At 37.3% G+C, this 25,686-nt stretch overlaps 1 protein-coding gene across 7 annotated transcripts in view; it reads left to right on the forward strand.

Annotated features, from left to right (window-relative positions):
* DPY19L4 (dpy-19 like 4) overlaps positions 1–25,686 on the forward strand; it is a 35,742-nt gene that overhangs the window by 6,377 nt on the left and 3,679 nt on the right. For 3 of the 7 annotated variants that reach the window (XM_075494958.1, XM_075494959.1, XM_075494962.1), the window contains exons 5-20: positions 1,063–1,184; positions 2,046–2,191; positions 4,010–4,133; positions 4,711–4,845; positions 6,144–6,275; positions 6,365–6,463; positions 7,687–7,760; positions 9,569–9,727; positions 11,428–11,547; positions 12,665–12,785; positions 14,280–14,336; positions 16,636–16,718; positions 18,507–18,639; positions 18,958–19,116; positions 22,320–22,466; positions 23,686–23,762. In XM_075494958.1, coding sequence (XP_075351073.1) covers positions 1,063–1,184; positions 2,046–2,191; positions 4,010–4,133; positions 4,711–4,845; positions 6,144–6,275; positions 6,365–6,463; positions 7,687–7,760; positions 9,569–9,727; positions 11,428–11,547; positions 12,665–12,785; positions 14,280–14,336; positions 16,636–16,718; positions 18,507–18,639; positions 18,958–19,116; positions 22,320–22,466; positions 23,686–23,762 — 1,888 coding nt within the window. Of the gene's footprint in view, positions 1–1,062; positions 1,185–2,045; positions 2,192–4,009; positions 4,134–4,710; positions 4,846–6,143; positions 6,276–6,364; positions 6,464–7,686; positions 7,761–9,568; positions 9,728–11,427; positions 11,548–12,664; positions 12,786–14,279; positions 14,337–16,635; positions 16,719–18,506; positions 18,640–18,957; positions 19,117–22,319; positions 25,643–25,686 lie in introns of those variants that run through there. The other 4 variants (XR_012774529.1, XM_075494961.1, XM_075494963.1 and 1 more) reach the window with 4 other exon arrangements.

Raw genomic sequence — 25,686 nt, forward strand, 5'->3', positions numbered from 1 at the left:
AAGAGGGAGGGAACAGCCCTGTCTCTGTCTTGCAGCAGTCAGCTGTAGTTCAGTCCCCTTGTGAAACCTCATCTGAAGCCAGTTAAACTTTGTAGGTATAGTTTTATTGGTTTAACAGTTTCCCAGCTGATGTGTAGCTTGTCAGCAATATATAATAGGTCTTTGGTACAGTCGGTTCCTCATTATCTCTGGGGAGATTACCTATGCTGTGGATAGATGGACTGCCTCATTCAGGCATGCTGCTTCTGCAAACAGATAGACTCACGTGTCTACTAGGTATTAAGGGGGCACCCAGTTTTCAAAGACCTGTCATAGCTGTGCTGAACCCAGTTATAAGTCCTGCAAGACCTGGTTTGGCCTGCAGAGAATCAGCTGCAGACCTCACACCAAGGTGTGCTTAGAGCTGGAAACAGTAATCTTCCTTGGCTGTTGCATCATTATTGGGGTTTTTGTTCTTTTTATTTATTTTTTCCTTTTTTTCTCTAATTTGGATTATTTTTCCTCTTCCCTCTATTGTCCTAAGTAATGATGTCAGTTTTTAATTATAGTATCTCAGAATGATGTATCCTTGAAGTATGCCAGCTTCAATTTCATCTCAGTCCCGTACAAAGGTGTTTCTTAGAAGTCTCAGAAACACAGGACTGAAAAGGGTGACGAGGCCATCATATCTGACCTCTTTGTGGAGATAAGTTTAATACATCCTCCTCATCCCTGTTAGATCTTTGTCTCACTTCTTAAGAACCTCCTGTGAAGATGATCTGTAGGTAGCTGGTTCCAGGGCTGCATCAGTATGTTACTGAAAAGACTATGTTTCAGCTGGTTAGTTTTGGGCCATCTATTTAAAGGCTAGATCAAAAAATGGTAATAACTTTGTTGCTAAATCAGTAGGGTTGAATGGCATCTGGCACAGAAATTTCTCCTTCCTTTAAAATTAGGAGTAGCGAATCAGTCAGTAGCTTTAATGATCAAATCTGTTTCCCCCTACCTTTGAGTACACTTTTACCTCTTTTAAGAACAGCAATAGTAAGTGGTTCCAAGAATAATATATTTTTTTGTCTATAGGTGTTTATGAGTTGACCCACAACAATAAGACAATATCACTGAAGACAATAAATGCAGTCCAGCAAATGACTTTGTACCCAGAGTTGATTGCCAGTGTTTTATATCAAGCATCTGGTAGCGAAGTATGTGCATTTCTCCTACTTTCTATGCTTTCATTATGGTTGTGTATGTGTATGTGTGTATGAGACTTTCTATGCTGTATACAATAAATATGTGCAATTTTTGTTGAATGAATTGAGCTAAGCCTCTTACCAGGTCCAGGTTCTCCTCAATTCTGATCAGTCTCTGGCATAGGATTTTGGTGGTTTATGTGCACTAAACTTTTCTGTCTGTTATTCTTTGCTTCTACAAACCGCTTAGAAATGTGGAAAGTATCTGTGTTATCCATTAGAAACAGGAAAGTTAGCTTCTTCAGAGTACAGAAGTCTGTTATAGTGGTACCTGTCTCTACCCACTCCCATATAGATAAAAGGGAAAAACACTTTTGTAGATAAACCTTTTGTCACTTTCTGCTCTACTCAGGCTTTGTTCTGCTTACGCTACATACTTGTGTCCTCTCTCCTTTATCTTTCTTTGTTTGTTTATTTTATATATGCTTCTCTGTGTTTGGAACCGTTTTTGCCACATCTTTACTTCTCCAAGTTCCTCCCCTACATAACTTCTTCCAGTAGTCCTGTGAACTTTATATCGCTCTGCGGTATAGATTTATTAAATCTGACACATAAAATGGTCATGCTAAAGCAAATACAAAAATCATGGCACTAGCAAGCTGAGTCCTGAAGTGTGCTCTTAATTCACACTGCTTTGTTCTCCCTGAGCCCAAAATAGAAGCATGCTCAATACTTTTCTAGAATAGGGGCCGTGTCTTACCTGTTTGTAAAGCACCTAGCACACTGTTAGCAGTATGCAAATAGTAAATAGTAATCATTTCCAGCTTCAGCTCAGTTGCCGCTATGTCTCTTCGTTTTTATTTGTAATTTCAGGAAGTTATTGAACCAGTGTATTTCTACATTGGTATAGTTTTTGGACTGCAGGGAATTTATGTGACTGCATTGTTTGTAACCAGTTGGGTTATGAGTGGGACTTGGCTGGCAGGAATGCTGACTGTAGCATGGTTCATTATTAACAGGTAAGAAAAACATCTTTATACAATCTAGTTTGTCAATAAGGCATTTTGAAATATTAGAGCAGATTGAAATGCTTTCTATTACACTTTGTGTTCTCATTATGAGAGCAAGCTCTTATGCCGAATACAAAACATTTCCCAGAGATGCACTGATTCTCATGATGCTTTTATTAATGGAAAGGCCTCCCGTTGTCCAAACCATCCACGCTGCCAGTTGAACTGACTTTATATATGTGTGTGAATACAGGAGTATTCTATCACAATTCTGTTTTGCAAAAACATTCCTCAGAAGGTTTTGGTTTTGTGCTGGTGAAGAATGAAAACAAATTTCTGAAGTTGCTGTAAAACAGAATTGCTCTCTGTGGCCAGCTCTAAATATTGTGACGGTTGTTCTGTTGCTTAGAAGGAAATAACCAAGTGCATTTTTCTTGTAAAGAGTCTTCGATATTTTTCTTAATCCATTTTTGTAGTGGGTTTTTGTGCGGAGTGGAATCTTCTTAGATGATCCTGATGTCAAGATTTTTTTTATTTTAAAACGTTTCACTTGCAAGAAAATGTCCCTTCCCTTTATGAAACACCACAATAATAGGGAGCCTCATTCAGGCAATGAGAACTTGTGTTCAGGTTCCTGGTTTGTCAACAAGTAGCTCTGGGGCTTTCTGTGAACTTGAGAGCACTTGAAAGAAAAGGGCTATGGAGGAGCAAAATGTTAGAGATATACCTTTAAAGTTGAACTGTTGGGAAGCATCTTTTAGGAGTGTGAATCAATCATGACCAAATCTGTGATAGTAGCTAAAAATACTGTTCATCAAGCTGGTGTGAACAGTGGAAAGTACGAAAAATGGTGAATAAATCTGTATTTTTTCCAACAGCAAAGAAGATTAAACACTGTTAACAAATTGAAAGGTCCAGTAGTTAAAAAAGCTCCAAATATGCCTCTGTAAGAGGCTTCAGCAGTAAAAATGAAAGGTGACGCTTTCAAATATCTAAATGATAAAGGAGCTTGAGGCTCCTTTTTAAAAGCTTGGTAGACACAAAGAAGACTATGTACCTCTGAAACTGATGCCTTTGATTACATTTGAAAGTGACTTGTGCACTTTAGCACTTTCTAAAACTTTCTCCTATAGCTCTAATTGTGCAGGTACTGTCAAGTCATTCCATGAGAAGACTCTGCTGCTGTTCTGGCCCATGCTCCCCATCCGTCTTTAATCTCTTGTTTTGCTGGGCAGAGTTTTCCCTGTAGACAGAGTATCTGCTGGTGCTGCTGCTGCTATGAGGGAGCACTACTTTGGATTCTAAGTATGTTGTGCTCGACTGCCTAAATCACTTATTTAAAACATATTGTTAGAGAGCTGAAAGGAGTCTTCTCGCAGCTATGAGCTGATTTTCATCGTAATCTGAAAAGCTGCTGTTACGGCAGTGGTCCCCTGCCTATGGACGTGACCATTTAGCACTGCTTGTGGCCAAAGAAGGCTCCATTGTCACAGTGCAGGTTGGCAGAAGCAGTACATGATGGTCTGGCTCGCACAGTACTGTGGTGGGTCAGAAAAGGCTGGAGGCAGATGCTTTTGGTTTCAGTCTTATAAACACCACCTAATAAGGAGACCTGCTGAATAAATGAGTGAAGATTGGACCTTCCATGCTGATGTTAAATTTGTGACCTGTATCAGCAGTGAAATTGTGCAGTATTACTTTACACCTAATACAGGAATAGGTTGCTTGCAAGGCCACACTGATAACTAGAAGTGACATTTAGGCTTTCCTTGATATTTTTGTTCCATAAATCTTTTAATAATTTTGTTTGTCTGTACTTTATTCTAGGACAGATACAACAAGAATTGATTACTCCATACCATCAAGGGAAAATTGGGCTTTGCCATATTTTGCATGTCAAGTAGCAGCTCTCACAGGCTATTTAAAAAAAAACCTAAATTGTTCTGCTGAGGTAAAGCAAAATTAATTTCTTAATAAAGAGTTGCTGGTAGAACTGTGCTCTAGAGTAGTTACCTCTGTCACTATTGCCCTGCTAGGCAGAAAACAGTAGATATTTTGTTTGTTCTTTTCAAAACAGCCACTTGGATTCCACCTAGGCATGTGCAGTTTTTGCTAAGCGACTCGTGCCCTGCCCTGTTATGCCCCCGTGAGGGTTCAGAGAGAACAGTGTGGTAATGAGCTGTGTGCTGTCTTTTTAAAATAAACTGATGCAGAATTTTTCTCACTATGTAAACTACTTTGTTGCTCTTCCTGTTGCTCAGAGAAGATGGTGGTAACTTCCTTTCCCTGTCTCTCTGTCAAAGATGTTTCTTCTGATTGGCTTTAAATGTTTTTGAATGTTTCAGTAATTACTTTTTTCCATCTGAGAACATGTTAAATATGTCTGAAGTCAGTATTTTAGTTATTTCCTAAAATAATGATTAATTTCCATAGTTTCTGTTTTAATGACCTCTCAGTTACTTGGTGACAGAGATGCATAGGTATGAAATTAATGCCTTTTTTTTTTTTTTTTTCTTTTTTTCCTCCAGAAGTTTTGTTACCTTTTGGTGAGTGCTTCGACATATACCTTCATGATGATGTGGGAATACAGTCATTATCTCCTGTTTGTCCAGGCTGTTTCTCTTTTTCTGCTAGACAGCTTTGCCCTGGCACAGACAGAGAAGGTATTAGAACTCTTCAATCTAATGATAGTTGGGGTCTTAAATACAGCCTCAAAGGGGCCTGCCATACATACTGCTCAGGAGCTCCATAGGGTGCAGACTGAGTGATGACTTAAGTGTCTGGCAGTCTAGGTCCAGCCGAAGTGCATGTCATGTCCATCGGAAGAATAAAATGGCTTAAACTCATGCTCTTTTGGACTACTGTGTTTGGGACAGCTTTCCTAACAAAAGGATCAGGAGCTAAACAAAGCTTCTGAGACCTGAAACATCCGTGGAGAGCTGAAAGACTGATGAATGATACTCAGTCATGCATCCTTTTTGGCCTAGCTGCCTCTTCTTTTCCTTTCCCTATTCACAGCAGGGTGGGGCTGACCAAAAAACTGCTCTGTTGGCTCTGTGCAGTTCAGGGGCTCATGTTCACCCTGAACAGCCCGCCCTGTACTGATTTAGTTAAACCAGTTAAATTAGATAAATAGGCTAGACAGATGCTAAAGGCCAATTGATGTTTCAATACAAGAAAGTATTTGAATTTATGTCTGCAAAATGGTTCTTAGAAATGTTGCAACAATAAGGCATTTTTACTCTGCCTGTTGCAATGGTATATATGCTACTTCGTACATGTTTGGCTTCTGGTTTTATTAGATATAACTTCCGTTTCAAACGGCATGCAATACTAATTTGTCACCTCTTCTTTCTATTGCTTTTGTTTCCTGTTCCTCAGCAGTGGGAAATGTTTGATCTATTTTAGTTCAAAGCAGGGTCCTTAAAATATAAGGGAGAAGATGGGTGTTTTGGTAGAAGTCTAAAGAATCAAGTATCGGGGTTTACAAGATCTGCTTATCAATTAGTAAATAACAGAAAGTATCAATAACAGTCCACGTATTCCTGAGATAAGTTAAATGAACGACTTATTGTGAGCACAAGGAAAGCGCATGTTTACAGTAGTCAGCTCTTTCACACAAATTGTGTGTTTTCATACTGTTGCATTGTGGTTATTGCTTCATGGTGCATCACAGTGAGGTGTTACAGAATGGTGAGAGCTTGTAAAATACTACTATTACTGGCATTTTTACAGACTTCTTATGCAGTAACTGTGCACTAGTTACTGAGGCTGACCAGGATCATTTTGATGTGAAATACTTTCCAGAGTCAAACGGTACCCTGCTAGATTCATGAGTTGGAGGATAGAGATCCATTAATCCCCTGATTAAAAGAGGAATGGAGTGAGCCATCTACTGCTCTAAAAAGCAAGATGTATATCCACTGTAATTTTATTGTGTTTTATTTTGTTTCTTCAATAGGTGCATGAAGTATACAAAATCTACTTGTTTTCTCTCTTCTTGGGGTACCTTTTGCAGTTTGAAAATTCAGCCTTACTGGTGTCACCATTACTGAGTCTTGTAGCAGCTTTAATGCTCTGTAAATGCCTTCAGGTAACTAGAGTCCCCTCTAACTCTGAGTGTAGTTTTTATTATTTAAACTGAACTCCAAATGATATGGCATTCTTAAAATATTTTTGCAGATGAATATGAAAAAAGGTACATTTATGTCAAGATTGCTGAAAATAATGTACATTTATTTGGTACTTACAATAACAGTGACACTAAACTTCTTACTAAAGGTAAGATTCCTCATGAAAATTATTTTAATTGTCAAAATCTAAATGGAAAGTTGCAGATGTATCTTGGAAAAAGCTTTTGAAATGTTGCTTATCTTATTGATCTGAGCTTAATTCATAGCAAATTAGAGTACTAAAAATCGAGTCATTTTGTATCTCTATAAAAAGTCTTTATCTAACAACTCAAGCAGCTGGTTTTTGTTGGGGTTTTGGTCTTTTGGGTTGAGGTTAAAGCATAGTATAGGAATACTCTTTAAATCACACTTTAGCTATTTCATAAATGTGTTTTTTGTTATAACTTGGATGGCCTCTACAAACTGGTCTGAATATTAAAACAATATTCTTGTGCATGGAGAAGACCTAGTAGTCAGGAACAGGTATGAGTAGTCTCAGGGTAGATGTTAATTTTCAATTAAATTTCAACTAGAATATGGGAAAAGAGGCCTTCGTTTGGTGTAGGAGTCAGCTAGGAGTTGAGATTACACAATGGGATTTTAGCCTGGTCTTGTATTTTGCTTAGCAACTCCCTCTTGCTGGTTCTAGTCTTTTACGTAATTTATTGTGCTTTTCCTCTATGTCTCAAACTCACCCTGGTTGTGTTAATTAACAGTGTCAACTTAAAAATAAAGAAGCTAGTGAACCCTAAAAAGTTTGAGAGAATGCTCAGAAGATCTGCTTGTTTTCTTGTGCCATTCAGACTGGCTAGCCTTGCTGTATCTCCAGGAAAACAAAACCTAACCTTGAAAAATATGAATTAAATTACGTAGACAGTACATAGAACTTTTGGCTGCTCAAGCAATTTTTGTGAAGATTACAAATGCTTATAACTTTTGCTAGGCTGAAGTCCTATTGTTTAGTGGAGCCAAACGCAATGTTCTTTGGCTTGCTTGGGGGTAAGTCTATGTCTGTTTTTCAGGGTCCTTTTCACACCATTCGGTAGTCTCTTGACAGCTTGTTGACAGCTTTTCACTTGCCCTCCTGTTGGGGTACATGAATGAAATGAAGGAAATGATGTTCTCAAGGAAACTCTAAAAATAGATTTATTTAAGTGAAGATTTACAATACTATACTGGTACCTTAATTGGCACACTTAATTCAATTTGTTAGTTTTAACTAAATCTTGAACAGTTGATTCTTCCCTGCCATTTTGTAATCTGAGTGAAGTGACTATGTGAAAGCTGCTTCCAACACCTGATAAGATTTTTCTCTGCTAAACTAATTTTCAGATGTTTGTTCCTCATAAAGAAAATGAGCATTTGCTGAAGTTCATTGAAGTAAAACTTGGCTTAAACACAACTAAGTAAGTTGTTTAAACTCTTTACACCTTCTGAGATATCCAAACTTCTGAATCGGCTCTGAGAAGTATAAAATTTCAGTGGCTTGTGAGAATTTTATAGAGGAGTTTCCATTTGTCACCTGGTTTTAAGATTGAATTAAAAAAAGATGCATATACAGAATTTACTTAGGATTTTGAGGTTTCTGAGGCACCTCAATATTTTTCATGCCTTGGGGTGAAAGCATTTCATAGATTTTTGTTTTCTTTTGATGTTGAAGAGCAAAAACTTTTTGTACCCTGTCTAGTGTTTCTAATAAGACTTGAAAGCAAGGATAATAGGGTAAAAGTGGCAGTACTAACTTTTTATAGCCTGGAAAAGAAAGGGCTCTGAAAAGAGTCATGAACTATCGATACTATCTCAAAACAGGGTTGGGCTGTGGGGTTTTATTTTTAGCTTTGTAAGAATAACATCCCCCAAAACCCCCCTGTATGTTTTGGAAGAAATTAGGACAAGGGACAAAAGTCAGAGGGAATTGTTGTGATTCTAAGAAAAACTGTTTGCATCTGTAAAAGAGTTGTATGTTGGTCTATAAGAAGAAGACATCATGGCTACAGTTTTTCTGGAAGACTTCAAATGGAGTATTGGTAAGGACTGAGACACCTCCTGGACCCAAGCCAAGACTTGCAGTTCTGTGCAGGAATTGGGACTCTCTCCTGGGAACTGCATCTCTCTTACAAAACTACTTCACAGCCTTTCAGGGGAAGAAGTGGAAAATGACATCACACATAACTGAAATTGTTGGGGAATTTTTGGAAGACAAGATGTAATACATTGACTAAGATGCATTGTTTAACACACATACATGCACGTTCTTAAGTGTTTTGCAAGAATAAAAAAGGACTGCTTCTGGTCAGGATTTTGGTTTATTCAGCTACCAGGTATTACAGATTTAATTTTTTTTTCCCCCGGGGACTTGCTACATGTTACTTTCCAGGCTGTCGAACGCTGCAATGAAGCCAGTGATTGAGACAAACTGGGTGCAACTACGCCTAGCAAATTGTGTAACTGTGGGTTGGAATTACGGTTTGCAGCACAAGAGCTTCAAGATCTGTCTTTTAAGGCCAGTTTGGACATGCCCAGCTGTTAATATTTATACTGATTCTGTCTAATTGAAAGTGGTTCAGTTCTCTAGTCTTCCCTTGGGGGAAAAGAAAAAGAAAAGAGGGAGGAGAGCGGAACAAAACACAGCATCACATGCTGCACCAATTCCAGTTGAGAATACACATTGATAGTGCTTCTTGGCAGAGTATATAATCTTTCTGTTCATTAATTGAGAAAGAAGAATGATCGAGTGGGTTCAGCTACAGAACTAGAATTTCAGCATTAAGGATTCTATTCTTGGCAGTGCCTCGGGCTTGTTTTGTGATCTCAGATGACCACTTTCCCTTCTTCATCTTCCGGTTTGGAATGGGGACAAGCATACCTTCTTGCATCAGTATCTCTAAAATCTTAATCCACTGTGACAACAAAGTGCTTTGTGGTCCCCATAATGGAGTTATGTGGGAGGCTGGGTTTTTGTGATTTAATAAATGAGTTGTGGTCTGTTCTCTTCAGATCACAGATTCTTTTTTGGAAGATAAGCTTTTGACAGTTACTCTAAAGAGTACTTGCAAAGCAATTTCAAGTGATAACAAAATAACCTTTCAAAGACAAATTTCAAATAGTTTCCCATGACATGAATAGGTTAAACTGTGATTGGTTGTGTGCTGGGTTTTTTTCTAATATGTGGGGTATTGTTATTGTTTTTAATGGGATGTTTTTGCCTTACTAGGAATTTTACAATGAATTGGCTCCTTTGTCAAGAATCTCTTCAGGCACCCTCCCAAGACTTTTTTTTGCGACTAACACAGTCATCACTGTTGCCTTTCTATATTTTAGTATTAATTATCTGCCTTTTTTCTGTAACTCAGGTCATTTTTAGGAGAATTTGGTAAGTAACTTATTTATACTGAAAAATAAGAAGTTAAAAATAAGAGATTCATGGGTGTCTAAGTGAACGGTGGTCATGTTTGTTGCTCCAAAGTTTGTTGCACCATTGAGCTTGCCAGGGTGTGAGCACCAGTGGAAGGGCCCACCAAGAGGCTCCTAGAGAAAGTCGTTCAATGATGAGCTTCTTGAGCATCCCTCCAGTCAAGACAGGGAGTTATCATTGGTTTGTTTCCCCATAGATGCAATTCCTGCAGAGCTCTGGCTAATGTTTTGTGATACGTTTATGTCTCCTCCCAGTGGGAGGGAGAAAGATGTTTTGTGTGTTTTCCCCTCCCAACAGCAAAGTTATCTGATTGTTGCTAGAGGATTTGTTTCTCTGTTTTGTTTTGTTGGTTTTGTTTTTTTTTTTTTCCCCAAGTTTACATACTGTGAAGGATGACATGGGTGGAGCTGAGAGGATTTCAGATTTCTAATGCTTCACTGTCGGTTGGTTTTTTTTTTTTTTTTTTTAACTCTTGTTTACTGTGATAAAGTCCATCAGCCTTTGCTGCTCAGAACAGAGCTGAAGTAAAACTGACTCAATTATTTTTAGTTTCACAGTGATTCACAGTTCCCTTGAGAGAAGGGGTAGTGGAGCTGTCTGTTTACAGACTAAGAATAGCAAGACTGTAGGTCCTAGTGTAACTTGTCTTAAACTCAATGGCTAGGAAATTATCTCTTCCTAGTAGAAGATAAATGGTGTAACTCGGGTATTAGGGCACTTGTCTTCTCACTTGTCTGCAGCAAAAATCAATAGATTTTTTTCAAGGACTAAGACTTCTAATAGATAAAGATTGTACTGCTACAAACGAAAATGTTTGTCAGGTTGGATGTGTGATAGTATATCTAAAACAATGAAAGAAACTTTTCCGATTTTTTGCTAGTGTTGAAATAACTATTTACTACTTTGTAATGAGCAATGACTCCAGTATGTTCAACAGATTTTTAAAGAAAAGCTTAAAATAAACCTTCTCCCCCTCATTTTTTTTTTTTTTAATTTTGAAGCAGTTAATAATCTCAAATATTTTTCCGTTTGTCGTGAGGAAGTTTATTATAAAATTGCAACCTGAAATCACATCATGGTAGAATAAAATGTTATCTATTGCGTGCCATGATATCTTGTTTGTAGAAAAACATTTGTTGTAATATTTTGGTTATGATTTTTATTTATTATAATAATGTGACTAAAAACTGGTTTTGTTATCTTACTTTATCATAAAATGGTATACACATTCCATACACAATTATCATCCTACAGATTCCATAATTCTTCACCAATCTAATGACATGAAGACACTTAGTTACAATGCATGTACTGCATGCTTCATCTAAATGTTTGCAGAGTGTGCATGCTCTTAAATTAGACTGTCTCTTGTTGCTGAATTACCTTAAGACAGGATTTACAGTCATAGGCAGTGATCCCATTGTATTAATGCACAGCCATTGCTCCAGAGAGGTTACAGTCTAAAACAAGGGACAGCGGGTACTGATAGATCATTGATGAAGTACAAAAAACAAATAAGCAGTGCAACAATATTATACGATATGACAAAGAATGATCTCAGTGTACTGCTGACTTAACGGTCATAAAAGTATTTTTTTTGGCACCTTTGCCTGAGATAATGTCTGAATTAAGTGATGTCTCATTTTCTCCAACTGCAGTGGTGAACCACTGAAAGAGACAGTTAAACTTGAGGATGGTCGAATTGGAGAGAGGCCAGAAATAGTTTATCATGTAATTCACACAATTTTACTTGGTTGTCTAGCGATGTGTTTGGAAGGGTAAGTCTGATTTTGATGTATCTCTTTTGAAAGCAACAGAGAGTTCCTAACTGGACGTCATACACCATTCACCCCTTTGAAATTCACCCCTTTTCAGAAATGTATGTGGCATATAGTGGTACTAATTAGTAGGGGAGACAGCAAAGATAATTTTGACTATAAATTGGATACAGGTGTATGATGAATTGTGCTCAGTCTCTTTAATGTGTTTTCCAAGCTTTAATGCAGCCAAAATCCGAGACATTAATTGAAGCAAATTTTAATCACTTTCTTTATGGTATTTAAGTGTAGAACTGCACTGTAACTGTTTTAATACTGTATTCTAGCAAGAGCTTGTGTAGTGTTTTGATGAACAGTGTATGTTCTGGAATAGTGGGACGTGGAAGATTTCTTACCCATCTTCTTGTGTTTAGGGTAGCATGAAGTATACCTTTGCTTCACATGCTAAAGCAGTAGCAAAGCTGTTTACAAAGGTATTGTGTTAATCTTTAAAGCTACAGAAGCTAATGTTGGGAAGATGCTGTTGTTCTAATCTTGGCTCTCAGCTAAATCAGCTTGAAGGTGGTAGACTTGTGTTTGTATTATGCTCATTGTCCTAAAATCTGAATATTCACAAATTCTTAAAGTGAGTAGACTGTTGTGTTACTATGTAGTTGTCTTGACTTATCTATCCTTAAGAGGCAGACAATACCAGCAAATCGTAAATTGTTTATTAAATATTTTCCTTTCCTTTCTTCAGGAACTCCCTTATAGTACAGTGTCTGTACAGCTTTGCTGAATAGCTGCTTTTTATCCTTGCTTGGCTGGAAAACTGCAACAGCCAAGTGACTTTACTAGTCTCTTTGTTTTTCTTTCATCCTCCCCTGAACTCTGTGAAGGATTTTGTCATCTTTGACCTTGGATCTTGCTCCTACATCTTGCAGCAGATAATCAGGTGCCTGCTCTTCTGCTAGAGATTTCCTTGGTTTACCCTTCAGTGCCATCAAATTTGATCTCAGATTGCTTGAACATCCAGACTGTGTTTGACATATGAAAAAAATCTGAATGTTTTTATAAACAACTTGAATACAGAGGCATGCGCAGAGTCCCAACTAAGTTTTACTGCAATGTTTTTCAGAATGAAGTATCTATGGACACCTTATGTTTGCATGCTTGCTGCATTTGGTGTGTGCTCTCCTGAACTTTGGATGACACTTTTCAAATGGCTTCGACTGAAAGCTGTGCACCCGATATTGTTGGTGAGTTGCTGTTGCCAATGTCTTGGGAATTACAGCTAGCAAGCATATAACTGTTCAAACAACAATGACCTAAGACCTACAGAAGAACCCATTAAAAGAACATGTAGTTCTGTGAGCAGTGGATCTCATATAGTCTGCTTTTTCTGTGTCTTTCATTCTTAATATCACACTTTCACATGTTCTCTGGTACCTGGTGATAAAGTTGTGCTCACACTACAGCCTTTCCTCATAAGAAGCAGAGCTGTCTTCATCTCTCTCTCTTTCACTCATCTGTTTAATTTCTTTTAACAAATCTTTGAGACCTCAAGCCCTCTGTCATATTTAGTTGAGATTGGCCAAGAAGGTCAAGCGCTCTGTAGGAGGAGTGCAGGAGAAAAAGTACAGGCATGCAGGCAAGCATCGACATAAGCCTTGTTTCCCTAGGAAATGAGGCTAAAAATGTGGTAGCTAGGTGTGTTTAATTGCTGAGAGTAAAGCTGCTTCATAAGAAATGGTATGTGGAATTACTTTGCATAAGATCTGTTCATGTGTGGCCATTATAGAGAAGTGTTGTGATTGAAGATGAGCTTGTGCTACAGTGCAAACAATTCCCCCACTTCCAACCCTAATATACCAAGAGTTGCTTTGCGCAATTTTTGGCAGCTTTGTGCATTTGTTTTATTAACAAAATAAGGATAGGCTATTATTTACCTTAATTTCGAGAGGCTTATAGGAATAAATATTTTATAGTTAAACAGAGATTGTCACTGTGTGACAATCACTATGTCACTTGTGAAAATGCCATAGACTGTTACCTCAGAAACATTGACAGTGTTCTTCCAATCAAGGAGTAACAATACGTTCATATACATGGTAAACACGTTCCTGTATATACCTCATGTTTTCTTCTATATAGACCTGCTTTATTACTTTTAACATAGTAGATGTGTTAATAGCTTATTACCAAGAGAATGCCTTGTGTGCACTCCATACCAAGTGTTTCCTGTACCATGTGAGCTATTTTCTCCTTTTCGCAAAGCGAAAATTGTATCAGCTAGAATGATGGTGTGCTGAAGAATGGGTTTCTGGGTTTTGCGTATCAGTATTGTTAATCTGAACAAAAGCATCAACAGGATCAGAGGTTTGAAATGCTTGTTTTGTACTTTTTTCCTTTCTCAGATTATCTCATTTTCATTTGTATGTGAGAGGTGTTTACTTTTCTTCTGTTCCCTACATCATGTGCACATTGCATCATTGTTATTTAAGCAGTAATTAAGCATACCTAATATTGGTGGTAAAGTTATCATGGGTCAAATAAGTTCTTCTGTGCTAAATTAGGCAAATTCTTGTTTGCTGAGGGGAGTTTGCTTGGTAGAAACCCACGGTTTCACCTACTGTCACTCCAAGGTTTCAGGCATAAATGTAGCGTACCATATGAGCAGAATCAACAGGTAGTCCAAGGCTGAAGAATGAAGAACGGTCCATAATCCATTTCTTCGAACATGTATTTTGTAGGCTCTTATTCTGAGTATGGCAGTTCCCACAATAATTGGATTCAGCTTGTGGAAAGAGGTAAGAAAAATACCTTTGTGGTTTTTGTTTTGTATGTAGGCACGACATGAGTCAAAATGATGAGCAAATACAATGAAATATACCTGGTGAAATGACAGATATATGATGAAATAAAAGCTGTCATCCACTGAAAATATGTTTTGTGTTGGTTTTTTTTAAACAAAACTGTTTACATTTTTCAGTATGAGGTATTGATAATTTAATTTGTTAACAATTGCTTATTGTGATTAAGAAGTGTTTAAATTTAAATGAAGACTTTATTATATTCAGCTATTATGCTTTATATAAACTGACTCAACAAAGAAAATATTGCCAAATAAAAACTTGGGATATTGAAAACTGTGTTGCCCCAATCTTGGTTTTAGTGAGAGGGATTGAGCTTAGACAGAAGTAAAATTATGGTAGGCCATACACAAATAGCCTGTTTGAAAAGCTCCCATCAAATTATAATGGAGTTAAATCCTTTGTGCAGAGCAGTGTGTAGAGGTTATGTATATACTACAATATAGAGAAGAAAAGCTACAGATGTTTCCATGTTTAAAACAAATACTTAGTTCTTTATTGTAAGTCACAGATAAACTGGGAGGAAGAGTGTTTGGAAATTATTTTTTAAACTTCCACAAGTACAAAAAATACGGGAAATACCCCATAAAGTGTAACCCTCTACTATACCAACCTAGCTTCAAAATAGTTTTATAAGAATTCAAATAAATATTTTTTTAAAAAGCATTCAAATATAAAAGCCAGTCTTGACCAACAGTATTTTAACAGATTTTGTAATATCTATCTTCTAATAGAAATTTTGGTTACAATGTAATCTGACTCTTTACACATTTCTGTCAGAGCAATAGACACTGTCCTGAAAAATAGCTACAGTTGCTCAAAAGAGTTATGAAATCTGTTACAATAGAGGAAACTGGGTTAGTTGACCAAAGAATTCTTTTTCAGATTATTTTTTAATAAAAGCAGTGTGGGGGTTTGGACTCTAGAGGGCTTCATCCATCGCAGATCCAGCTTTTGCTTTTAAGCAGTTGTGGTGAACAGTTTGCTCTCCAGGTTCATAACTCATCCCTGAGCGTGGAAACTTTGATTAATAGTAACGGGACAGTGCAAATGCCTTGAGGCTCTTAATCTGTTACCGTGGCTATGAATGGCTGAGTGTACAGCTCGGCATCTTTCTGCTTGGCTGCCTTCTGACTCAGTCTGGCATAGTCCCTCATCTAACTAGATTTTTCTAAGGGCTCTGATTCATGAGTGAAGCTGGTTCTCCTTGGGGTGGCAATAGCGGTTCCTCTTTCTGCCCATCTGTTGTTCTGGGGACAGTTCAGGTATATGTATGACAGCACTGCTACTGCTTTCAGCCCTGATACGAACATATGGCAGCTGTTCTCGTGCTGCCCTAACATGTCTGGTTGTAGACTGCTATCACTTGACAGCTGAACTGTCCAGGTAATGGGGGTGGAAACTCCTCAGTTAAAGCAAGCTCCTGTTTCCAGCTGTCTGTCCACTATGGCTGGCCCTAAAGTGAGGTGTCTCTTTAGTCTGGCATAACCTGTAAACTTTATCCTGAAAACCAGTAGCTTTCACTTACTATGTACAACAGCATGCTCCAGCCCCTCAGGGCTGGCCATCTTCTAGCCATGCCTTCTTCAGATAAATGCTCAAAATGGCTCCCAAAATGTTTTTCAAGATCATAAACTGAGATATCCTACTTCATACAATATAGTGTACTTTCCTTCACTGCAGTAATTGAAGTAAAAGTCAGAGGGAAGTCCAGGGCAGATTACCCACATAATGCTCTTCTAGGAAATGTCTTCTCTCCTTTCCCGCTTGCGTAGCACCTTTCCAAAAGTCACAACAGTCCCACCCCCCCCAATCAAGCAAGTTTACCATGAGAGGTTTGTCAGCTTCGTGGTTCAGTGCCCTTATTTATATGCATTTGCATAGGAAAACCTGAACTATGGTTTTGATGCATTTAAGGCCAGTTGAAGTTGGTGAATGTTGTTGCCACACAGTTTCTTGGGATTTTTTTAAAATTATGTTTTTATTATAATTATTCTAATAAAATAGGATTAGAGATGAGAACTTGTGTTTAACATACTTATTCTGGAGAAGGCCTCCTGCTGTCAGATACGTATAAACAGCGTTATACGTTTCACAAAATATTCAAACAAAAATACCAGTTAGGGAAAACTCAGATTAAACCCATTTCTGTTGTGTTTTTTAAGGCCTTAATGTAATGAGATGCTCTATAGATTCATTTTTCAATTGTAAGTAACCAAAAATATGTTTCCATTAGTTTTTCCCTAGGATAATGACAGAGCTTTCAGAACTACAAGAATTCTATGATCCTGATACAGTAGAACTCATGACATGGATAAAGTAAGTATGAAGTCCTACGTTTCTATTTTACTTCTTTATGTCAGAGTATTTTTATCTCAGCATTTTGTGGAGCTAACTCTATTAATCTGAGTTTTCCCTTGCTGAGTCATTAATGATGTAGAGGGAGATGGGAGGAGAAATTTGTATTTTAAGTTTGGTATTACTCCCATGGAAAGAAACAGAAATTTATCATTGATTATAAGAGGAGAAGATCCTGAAACACGCAAGCAAATCATGTTGAATATCATTACTAGACCTAATTTCCAAATAAAGGTGGACATCTTACTACTTGGTTCTTCGTATGCTAACTTTTCAGTAGATTAGAGGATTCATGTTGATTGTAACTCCACGGGGGACAGAAACACTGAAATTTTTGTGTGCATGAGCCAGTAAAATGAAATGCCTGAATGTAAGGATTTAGAGACTTCAGTCAAGAAACATGCAGTGTAACATGCATGATTCAAACTTCCCCTTTGACCAGAAGGCTGGAAAGGTTCTTACCTGTCTGGCTAGGCAGGGCATAGCAAATACTGAGCTATGTTATATAGTTCTTACTGAGCCATATACACAGCTAATACTGAGTCAAGTTATTTTCACAGATGTCTTCTCACCAAAAGTTTCAGAACTGGATTCTGGCCTCATTCAATCTAACTTTGAACTATGTCATTAGGAACTGCACTTCTCTGAAAGTTAGATCCCATGTGTTCAGATAACTTACATACCTTTAACTGTATTTTTTTAGAATATTATTTTCTGTATTTATGCAGTCTTTAATGTCAACCTGTTCATCTTCAGAAAAGACAAGGCTGGTAATTATGGTGTTCCAGCCAATTTCTTCTTTCTGTTAATAGTAGTGTATGTTGTTTGTCACTGCTGTAGCTCTTCAAGGCAGCAAGTGGAATAATGCCAAGTACCTAATGGCTTTTACATTAGTCTGCATATATTACACTTCAAGTACATCATTAATCATGGTGAATTGCATTGAGATTCACTCAGCTAAGAGCAATTTGACTGCCCTTATTTGTAGCAGCTGTTCATATTTTTAATGAAAATAAGGATTTTGTTTTTTTCTTAAGGTTATGCTTAGGTATCCATATTGGAATTTTAATTGAATGTCATAATTATAGTATATTTTCTTAGAATTTTCTCTCTGATAAAATGAATTTATTTTGAATTTTCTCTGCAGGAAAAGTTGCCCAAAGTCTGTAATAAAGTGTGACAATGGCTGTTTTCTTTCCCTAATGCAGGAATAGAAATAGTCAAAAGATGAAACCAAACCCAGAAACATAATTACTGTAGATGTTATTCTGTATCATGACTGTATTTACTTGTAGATGATTAAATACATGGTCCTAGAGATCAAATTAAAATAATCACAAATCTTTCCCTTACAAGATAACATCATGTTGTTTCTCCTTCTACTTACCTTCCCTCTCAAGCTTGTTTTGTCACAAGTCAGCAACCATTCAGAAAAGCAATGGTTTGGTCCATTCCAGGACCAGTCTGAATGGTGCTCTGTGGGTTGCAAGGGGGGGAGGAGGACAGCCATCAGCCCTTGCCCCAGGAGGAGACCTTCCTTGCAAACTCCATATTGCTGCAGGTCTGAGCTTTTCGTGGCAAGGAAACTACTGCCCCTGCAGCATTAACACCAATTGTAATTAGACCCCCAATGATACCTTCATGCACTCCAGTTCATACCGTAGCACCTTAAAAGATTCACACAGTGTTTAAATTCAAAAACATTGCGCATCCTGTACTCAGATGTGTATGTTGATGTTGCTTTTGCAGACAACAGGCTCCTGTGGCTGCTGTGTTTGCAGGCAGCCCACAGTTAATGGGTGTGATTAAGCTTTGTACCGGATGGATGGTGTCAAGCTTGCCTTTATATAATGATGATGATCTTCTAAAAAGAAATGAAAATGTGAGTATCCAATTCCATAAATGTGTGTGTATTATCAGTGATTTATAGACTGTTCCATCACGCAGGACTGAAGTGCCTGATTGAGATGTGTGGGAGTACTGTAAATGTTAATGCTCCAGAGAAGATGACCTTGTAACATTCCTCATGCCACACAGGTTTGCATTGCTCTTCTGTGCCCCCCAGGCCACCTGGCAATGCAAATTATTTGTTTGGTGCCACTCCCACTACATGTGAGCGGCATTCCAAATACCGTGACCCCCAAGTATTTAATTTATCACTGATTTTTGCATTGCATGAACATGTTTTCTTAATTTATAGATTTATCAGATCTATTCAAAGAGATCAGCAGAGGATATTTATAAGATACTCACATCTTACAAAGCAAATTTTCTGATTATTGAAGATTCAATTTGCAATGAAGTGGGACCTGTACGAGGATGTAGAGTTAAAGATCTGTTGGATATTGCTAATGGCCATGTAAGTAACAGTAAGAAAAAATGAACATTTGAATGCATAAATAATTAATTTTAAAAGAAATCTTCTTATAACGCTGATCTTATTTTTCTGATTGTAATTGACATGTAGACAAAGACTCATAAATTTTAAAAGTGATCAATTAAGTTTTGTTTTGTCTGTTTTATACACCTGTAATCTTACCCCACGCTATTCTTTAACTGCCCTAATCCCTCCTAATACATTAGTATCTAGCTCTGCTGCTTTTCTGTCAATCATTAAATACCGTTTAACTATATATAAATGTTTTGCTGTAACACCTGAAGATGTTATTACAAAAGCAGTAAAGCCCTGACTCAGAGGGCATTCTTTACTAGCTTTAAAGATGAAATTTTAAAATGGATAAACTCAGTTCTTGTAAAACTCTGCCTGGGATGAGGACCAGCCTGCATTCAGTTCAGTACAGCCTGTTTGGTACTGAGGCTACAAGTCTATTTGGTTCAGTCTTGCAGATAGGTTAGCATCCCAATAGATAGTTTAAGCCACAGTTGGTAGAAAGGTTGGTTGAATAAACCATAGAGTTCTGAAGATACCCATGAATGCTACTTCAGTCATTGCCATGCTATGTCTGTTCTGAATGCTGATAGTGCTGCTCTTGCTGCTGAAGTAGGGAATGGGCATGGGGTTTATACAGTGATCTCATTACCGCTTGTTCATCTGCTTCCTGGGAATCCAGCAAAAGTTTTGACTTTATAAGGGCAGGAGTGGCTGTAAACTCACTTAGGGTTTGGTTGCTTATTCTCAGGTCAATGGAGTGAAGGAGTCACCAGTTACTTCTAAGCAATCACAGGTTAGCTTCATTTAGTTGGTTTCCCGGCTAAGAAAAAGAACTTAAGCATCTGTTTGACGTTACAGCCTGTTGTGTAGTAACTATACCAAGTTAATCCTTGGTTTGAATGCTTTTTTATTTTTTTTTAGTGGGGAGGATACATATGTTTCTTGTATATAGTCTTACATTCCGTTCTTGGGGAAAAATCCAAGCTATTCATCTGTGTTAGGTATTTTATAGGCTCTACTTTTGATGATACACATTTCAGAGGAACTTGTAATGCAAGCATTTTATTTCTGTAGTTGCTTTCATTTGGGGGAGTAATTATAGGGGTGATATGTTTTTAGGGGATTACTCTTTAATTTCCCCAGGAGTCTACAACTGGTGTCAGTTTCACTTGTAGGTTTCTTGGCCAGTTTATCCATGGAGGATATTGTCTCTGTTTTCTATTAACTTCCTTACCATTGCTGAAATCTATCCTTTTTCTTTCTTTGCCTTGCTGCTAAAATCATGTATGCCATGATTATTCCATGTTGTAACCAATATACTATACCATAACAGAGTGTGTGTGTATGAGTAACCTCCATCACTGATAATCAGCACGTTATTTCTCAGTTTCTTCTCAGATCTGTTTTTGCATGACTAAGTTCCTGTTCCCTCTTCACACTTAGGATGTTAGCTGGAACAATTAACCACGATTTCAGGATTCCATTCCCTCATACCCCTGCATGTCTCATCTCCGCGCTTCCTGCATGCTTCTCTCTGGCACATAATCCTGATCTCATCCTGACTTCAGCAGCACAGTTTTACTGTGAGGTTTTTAAGTTTTTGTTTGATGCATATATCAGAATGAGTTTCTTCCTCCTTTAATTCCTAACATCCAGTTATTCAGCAGTTCATCCTAAGGAACACTTCCCAGTACTTTTCAGAGCTGCTGTTGCTTGCAATGGTAATTTCAATCAAAGGGGGAAAAAAACCATTGAAAGACAGTATCCGATGCAAGGAACCTGTCTTTGATAAATGCTACACACAGCACTGTCAGTACACAAAAGCAGTAATTTACTATTTTTGTGTAATTAGGGTTGTTGAAGTGACAAGGGTTATCCTATTTATAGTGGAGAGATTAAGAATGGGAAAAGAAGGTTCATGATGAGAGTTTCAGTTAAAATCTGTTCTGCTGAATGTCTGTTATATAAATCCATAACAAAACAACTGGTATATACATTTAAATGTACGCAACTGAGTGTTCAATATTTTTAAAAAAAGATTGGTTGGCTAGTAATGAACATTACTTATGCTTGAGGTCTGTGACTGAGTCCATACTGGGTTGGATGCTAAAAATGCTAGTTGTAGAAAAAGTATTGGAATGGCCAACAGGAATAAAGTATTCTTTTCAGAAAGTTGACATAGTTTGTTCCTGCAAGTTGATATAGTGTGGTGTCTCAGGAAGCTTTGAAACAAAACTCTCAGTTTGCTTGCTAACAAAAAATTGCCTAAGTCATCTTGAAAAATTACAAAGACTTTCCAAACTAGTGGAAACAAGTGCATATATAGTTGGAGACTGCAGCATTTACTTATTCCCAAAGTAAGTGAGACAGTGGACAGGCTGTTATGCTGTTGACAGGTCTATGGATGTGTTTTCCAAATTGCTGTGTTTAAGAAGATAAGTATTACTTTCTAGTTTGGACTATGTCCTATAGTCCTAGTCTGATTATCTTGTTTCTGACGCTGGCTGAGAGCATATGATTATTGATAGGGCAAGACAGCAGTCTGTTGCTGAAGGACTGTAGCTCTGGGGAAATGTCTTTGTGTTTGGTAGCCACCGATAGATTTTTCTCCATGAATTTGTCCTACCACCTTTTTTTAAACCCATGTAAACTTGTGCCATCAGGAGTAGCGAAGGAATTTCTTCAAGGCTATCAGGTAGTAGATGTTAAAACACACAAGCAAATTGCTTCCAAGTCAATTGGTTGGAATTTATAGGGCAATATGTGTGTGTGTCTTCAGTCTTTATTAGGTATGTCGAACTAACTTGGCCTGGAAAAGGTAGTTGAGAATTTCCTTCCCTACATAGGTGGTATGCTATGTGCAGGTCAGGTTTGAAGTACTGGGGCATGTGGATAATTTTCACTGCCATTGTTCTTTATTGTATGAATAAAGTACACTGGTTTTAATGTCTGCTATCCTGACAAAGGTATTAGTTCACAAAGGCTATTTTAGATGGTTAAACAAGTTATAGGGGAATATGTTTTCAGCTTATTGGAATCATACAGTATGGAAATTAAGTGTCTATCGTAAATGAAATTTACAGAATGCAGAAGTAAATTAAATGTACAGAATTACGTTCTGTAACCACTTATCTTCAGTGTTTTAATTAGATCATCTTCTTTTCTGACAGGTGGTTTGTGAGGAAGGCGACAGTTATGCCTACTCAAAATATGGACGATTTTGTCATGAAATCAAAATGAACTATTCTCCATATGTGAATTATTTTACTCGGGTATACTGGAATAGATCCTACTTTGTATATAGAATCAACACTGTGATATCCTTCCAGTCATGAAAAAGCATACAAGCTTCTTTCTGAGGATTGATTGTGAATGAAATTCAGTTGGAAAAGTTCCTTTTGATCAAGGAAGTTATTTTTGCAGATACATGTGCGCACATGCAGTGTATTGACAACTTTATTTTACCAAACTGGAATTCTTTGAACTACAGATCAACAGACACAGATATCATCCTTGAAGGAGATGGGAAAATTTGTCAATTTTACAGTCTCTACGAAGTGTGACAGTCTTCCATGGTTTTGCATTTTTCTCCCCATTATAAATCATCTTAATCTTCACGTAAATGAGACTTCTAACTTCAGTGTTGGAGAGCTGATGTGGGTAGACTTCAGTAAATGCAGAAAAATTAATTAAAGAGCTCATTTAAGTCATATAGCTTGTATTTGCTAGCAAGAAAGCAGTCGGTATCCCGAGTCTTTTCAAGTAAGTGTTTGGGTTTTTTGGTTTTCTGTTGTTTTAATTCTTCCTGTCTTCCACTATAAACAGTTCTATGTTTATCAAACACACATTCATACTTCTTATGTGTAGCTATAGTGTTTATATAAATCAAATAAGGAAGATTTTATTTAAACAACACTTCCACAGATTATGGCACTGATCTCTACATTGTTGGAGACATGTTGGTGGAAGTGCTTGGACTTAGACCTAGCAGTAGGAGTTGACAAGGTCAGATCTTCAGTTTGGAAAGAACTTGTCTTCAGGATTTTTCCATGCTTAAATGTGTATGTGTGTTTGCATATGTGTGTCTTAGCAGCCATCAGAATGGGCCAGTATAGAACAGTATGCCATACTTGTTTTTTGGCAAGTGTAGCAGGACGACTAGGTTTGCTACTGAGACTTCTGCACTTCTATTTCACCCTCTCCATGTGTGTGCTGGTATATATGTGTGTGTGTGTGTATGGGGAGGGATGGATGATATTCATTTCATTCAATTTATTATGTGATAGTTATATTAATATAGTGCCATAACTGTAATTTAAAGCACTATAATCACTACCATTAATAAATAATGGTACAGTTGTTCATAGCTGTTTTTATATCAATTATGCAACTATACTGAGATCTTTGAAAATCTGAGAAAGTACTCTGCAATCTTGCTTCCCTCTAAAATTTGTCTTCCTTATATGACCCCCTTTGCCTCTACAACTATTTTTCTTACCAAATTATCTGTTCATCCTGTTTGTTGCTGGCTGATACACTTTCAAGAGAATGAATGATGCTTTAATTCCAGCTGAGCCTAATCCTGGTGTTGTGAATGGAAAATCCAATAAAAGGTAACGGTAACTTTGCTTATGTAGGTGTAGCTGGGCAAAAAGCCAGGACATAAGTTTTGGAAGAGGTTATTCACGCATTAGGAGTTACCTGCAGTTATGGATTCTTGTAACACCTGGCCTAGAGACCAGTCTATCAGGCATGTGGGAATGATTCTTTGGAGCCCAGGTTCTTTAATGAAGGATCTGGCATAATAGGATGAACCTGCAACTGAAAATCTGCAAACCGTTCTGCAAATGAAAGCTGCAAAACGATCCTTACTGCACTTGTTGATAAAATGCAAATTCAGAGATTTTAACTCTGAAATTATTAGGAAGTGCAGCATGTTGGTGTGTATGAGTGATTCTTATCTGCTCTATGCAGATACATTTGCTTACTTTACACTAACAGGTAGCGCTGAGATTTTTTTTATAAAACCTATTATCACTACTGGAGTGATTTAAAAGAAAAAAGCTTTATTGTCGTAAAAGTCAACATGTCTGTAACCTATTTTTTTTACTTTCAGTTATATTTTTAGACCTATGAGTCTTGACAAGATGTTAAATTACCCATTTTATTTGAAGCCAATGTTCAGATAAATCCATCGAATATACTGGATGTGATCATTGAGAGAAACATTTATCAGTATAACTGAGTTACAAGTTAAAAGTAAATATCCTTTCTGGGGATACAGTCATTGTGTAGAGGATAGTGTGTATGTGTGTCTCTGGTCATATGCAGTCTGCATTTATTTGCTTATGCACAAGTGCGTGTGTTTTACTGCACTGGACTGTTTCAGACTTTTCAATTACCATATAACAACAGAAGCTAGTGTATTAACTTGAGCTATGGCAGGCCTGCAGGAACCTTCTCTGTATGTGCTAGTATGGATGTAGATGTAATATTTGGAAGTAAGCTTAGAGTTCCTTTATTAACAAAGTTTGCTTGAGTCATTGTCAAGGAATTACATGTCTGTGTGTCAGTCATTTACTCACCTGAAGTTAATCATTCATGAATACCATTTCATAAAGGCAATAAGGCATTCCAGGTAGCAACTTCAGGGTTACAACTGCACTTGGGTGGATGAAGTCGCATAGCTTACGGCTTCATGCCTTAGACTGCCATGCCAAGATGCAACATTTAAATATCCTTGACTGCCTGTTGTGTTTTATCGCAATGCTCTATGTATGTGTTACCACATAGAACGTAGGTTGAATACTTACATGTAGAGCACATGTTAAAAACACAAACGAGGCCATCTATACATCTAAAGAAAACTGTCTTGTAGCACATTGGCCTTTATACATGTTTAAATGAACATGTTGAACTTTATTTGAACTGTGACATAGTTGTTATTATTAGTTTTGTCATAGTTTTTAAGATGTATTCTTGATACTTTGATTGATTCTGCTTTAGGAGAATCATTTAAGATTTTTACCTTGCTTTTTATATTAGAGAAAATTGTATTGCAGCACCATTGGCACAGCAGCCTTAAGTAGCAGCAGGAGCCTTTTATGTGGGAGAAACATTGCTCTGTTCCAGTAAAAAGGCATCATTTTAAAAATGAGTGACTGGAAGAATCATATCTTACAAAGCAAATTATAAGCTTGAATTTCTTATCCAGCTATGGATTAACAAAAATATTATTGTCTATTCTAGTATCCACCTTCTGTGAAAAAGAAACAGTAAGTTTCATGATACCCCTCAGAAAGACAACAATAGGGTGTAATTACGTCGGACTTGTACTCACAACTCTAGCTTGGTTTTCAGCCAGGTCACAGGTTTAACTCCCTGAAAGGGCTGGGGGAACGTTTTGCAAATTTTGATCTGTTTTGCTGTAGATGTTGCAATTCAGTTGAAACATGTGCCTTGCAAGCTTTTATTAAACAAACAAAAAACTCAATTGGTGTTTCTTTTTGTGAAGATTTTTTTTTTTTTTTAATTCCT

This window comes from Mycteria americana, chromosome 2 (assembly GCF_035582795.1).
Source record: "Mycteria americana isolate JAX WOST 10 ecotype Jacksonville Zoo and Gardens chromosome 2, USCA_MyAme_1.0, whole genome shotgun sequence".
Lineage (NCBI taxonomy): Eukaryota > Metazoa > Chordata > Aves > Ciconiiformes > Ciconiidae > Mycteria > Mycteria americana.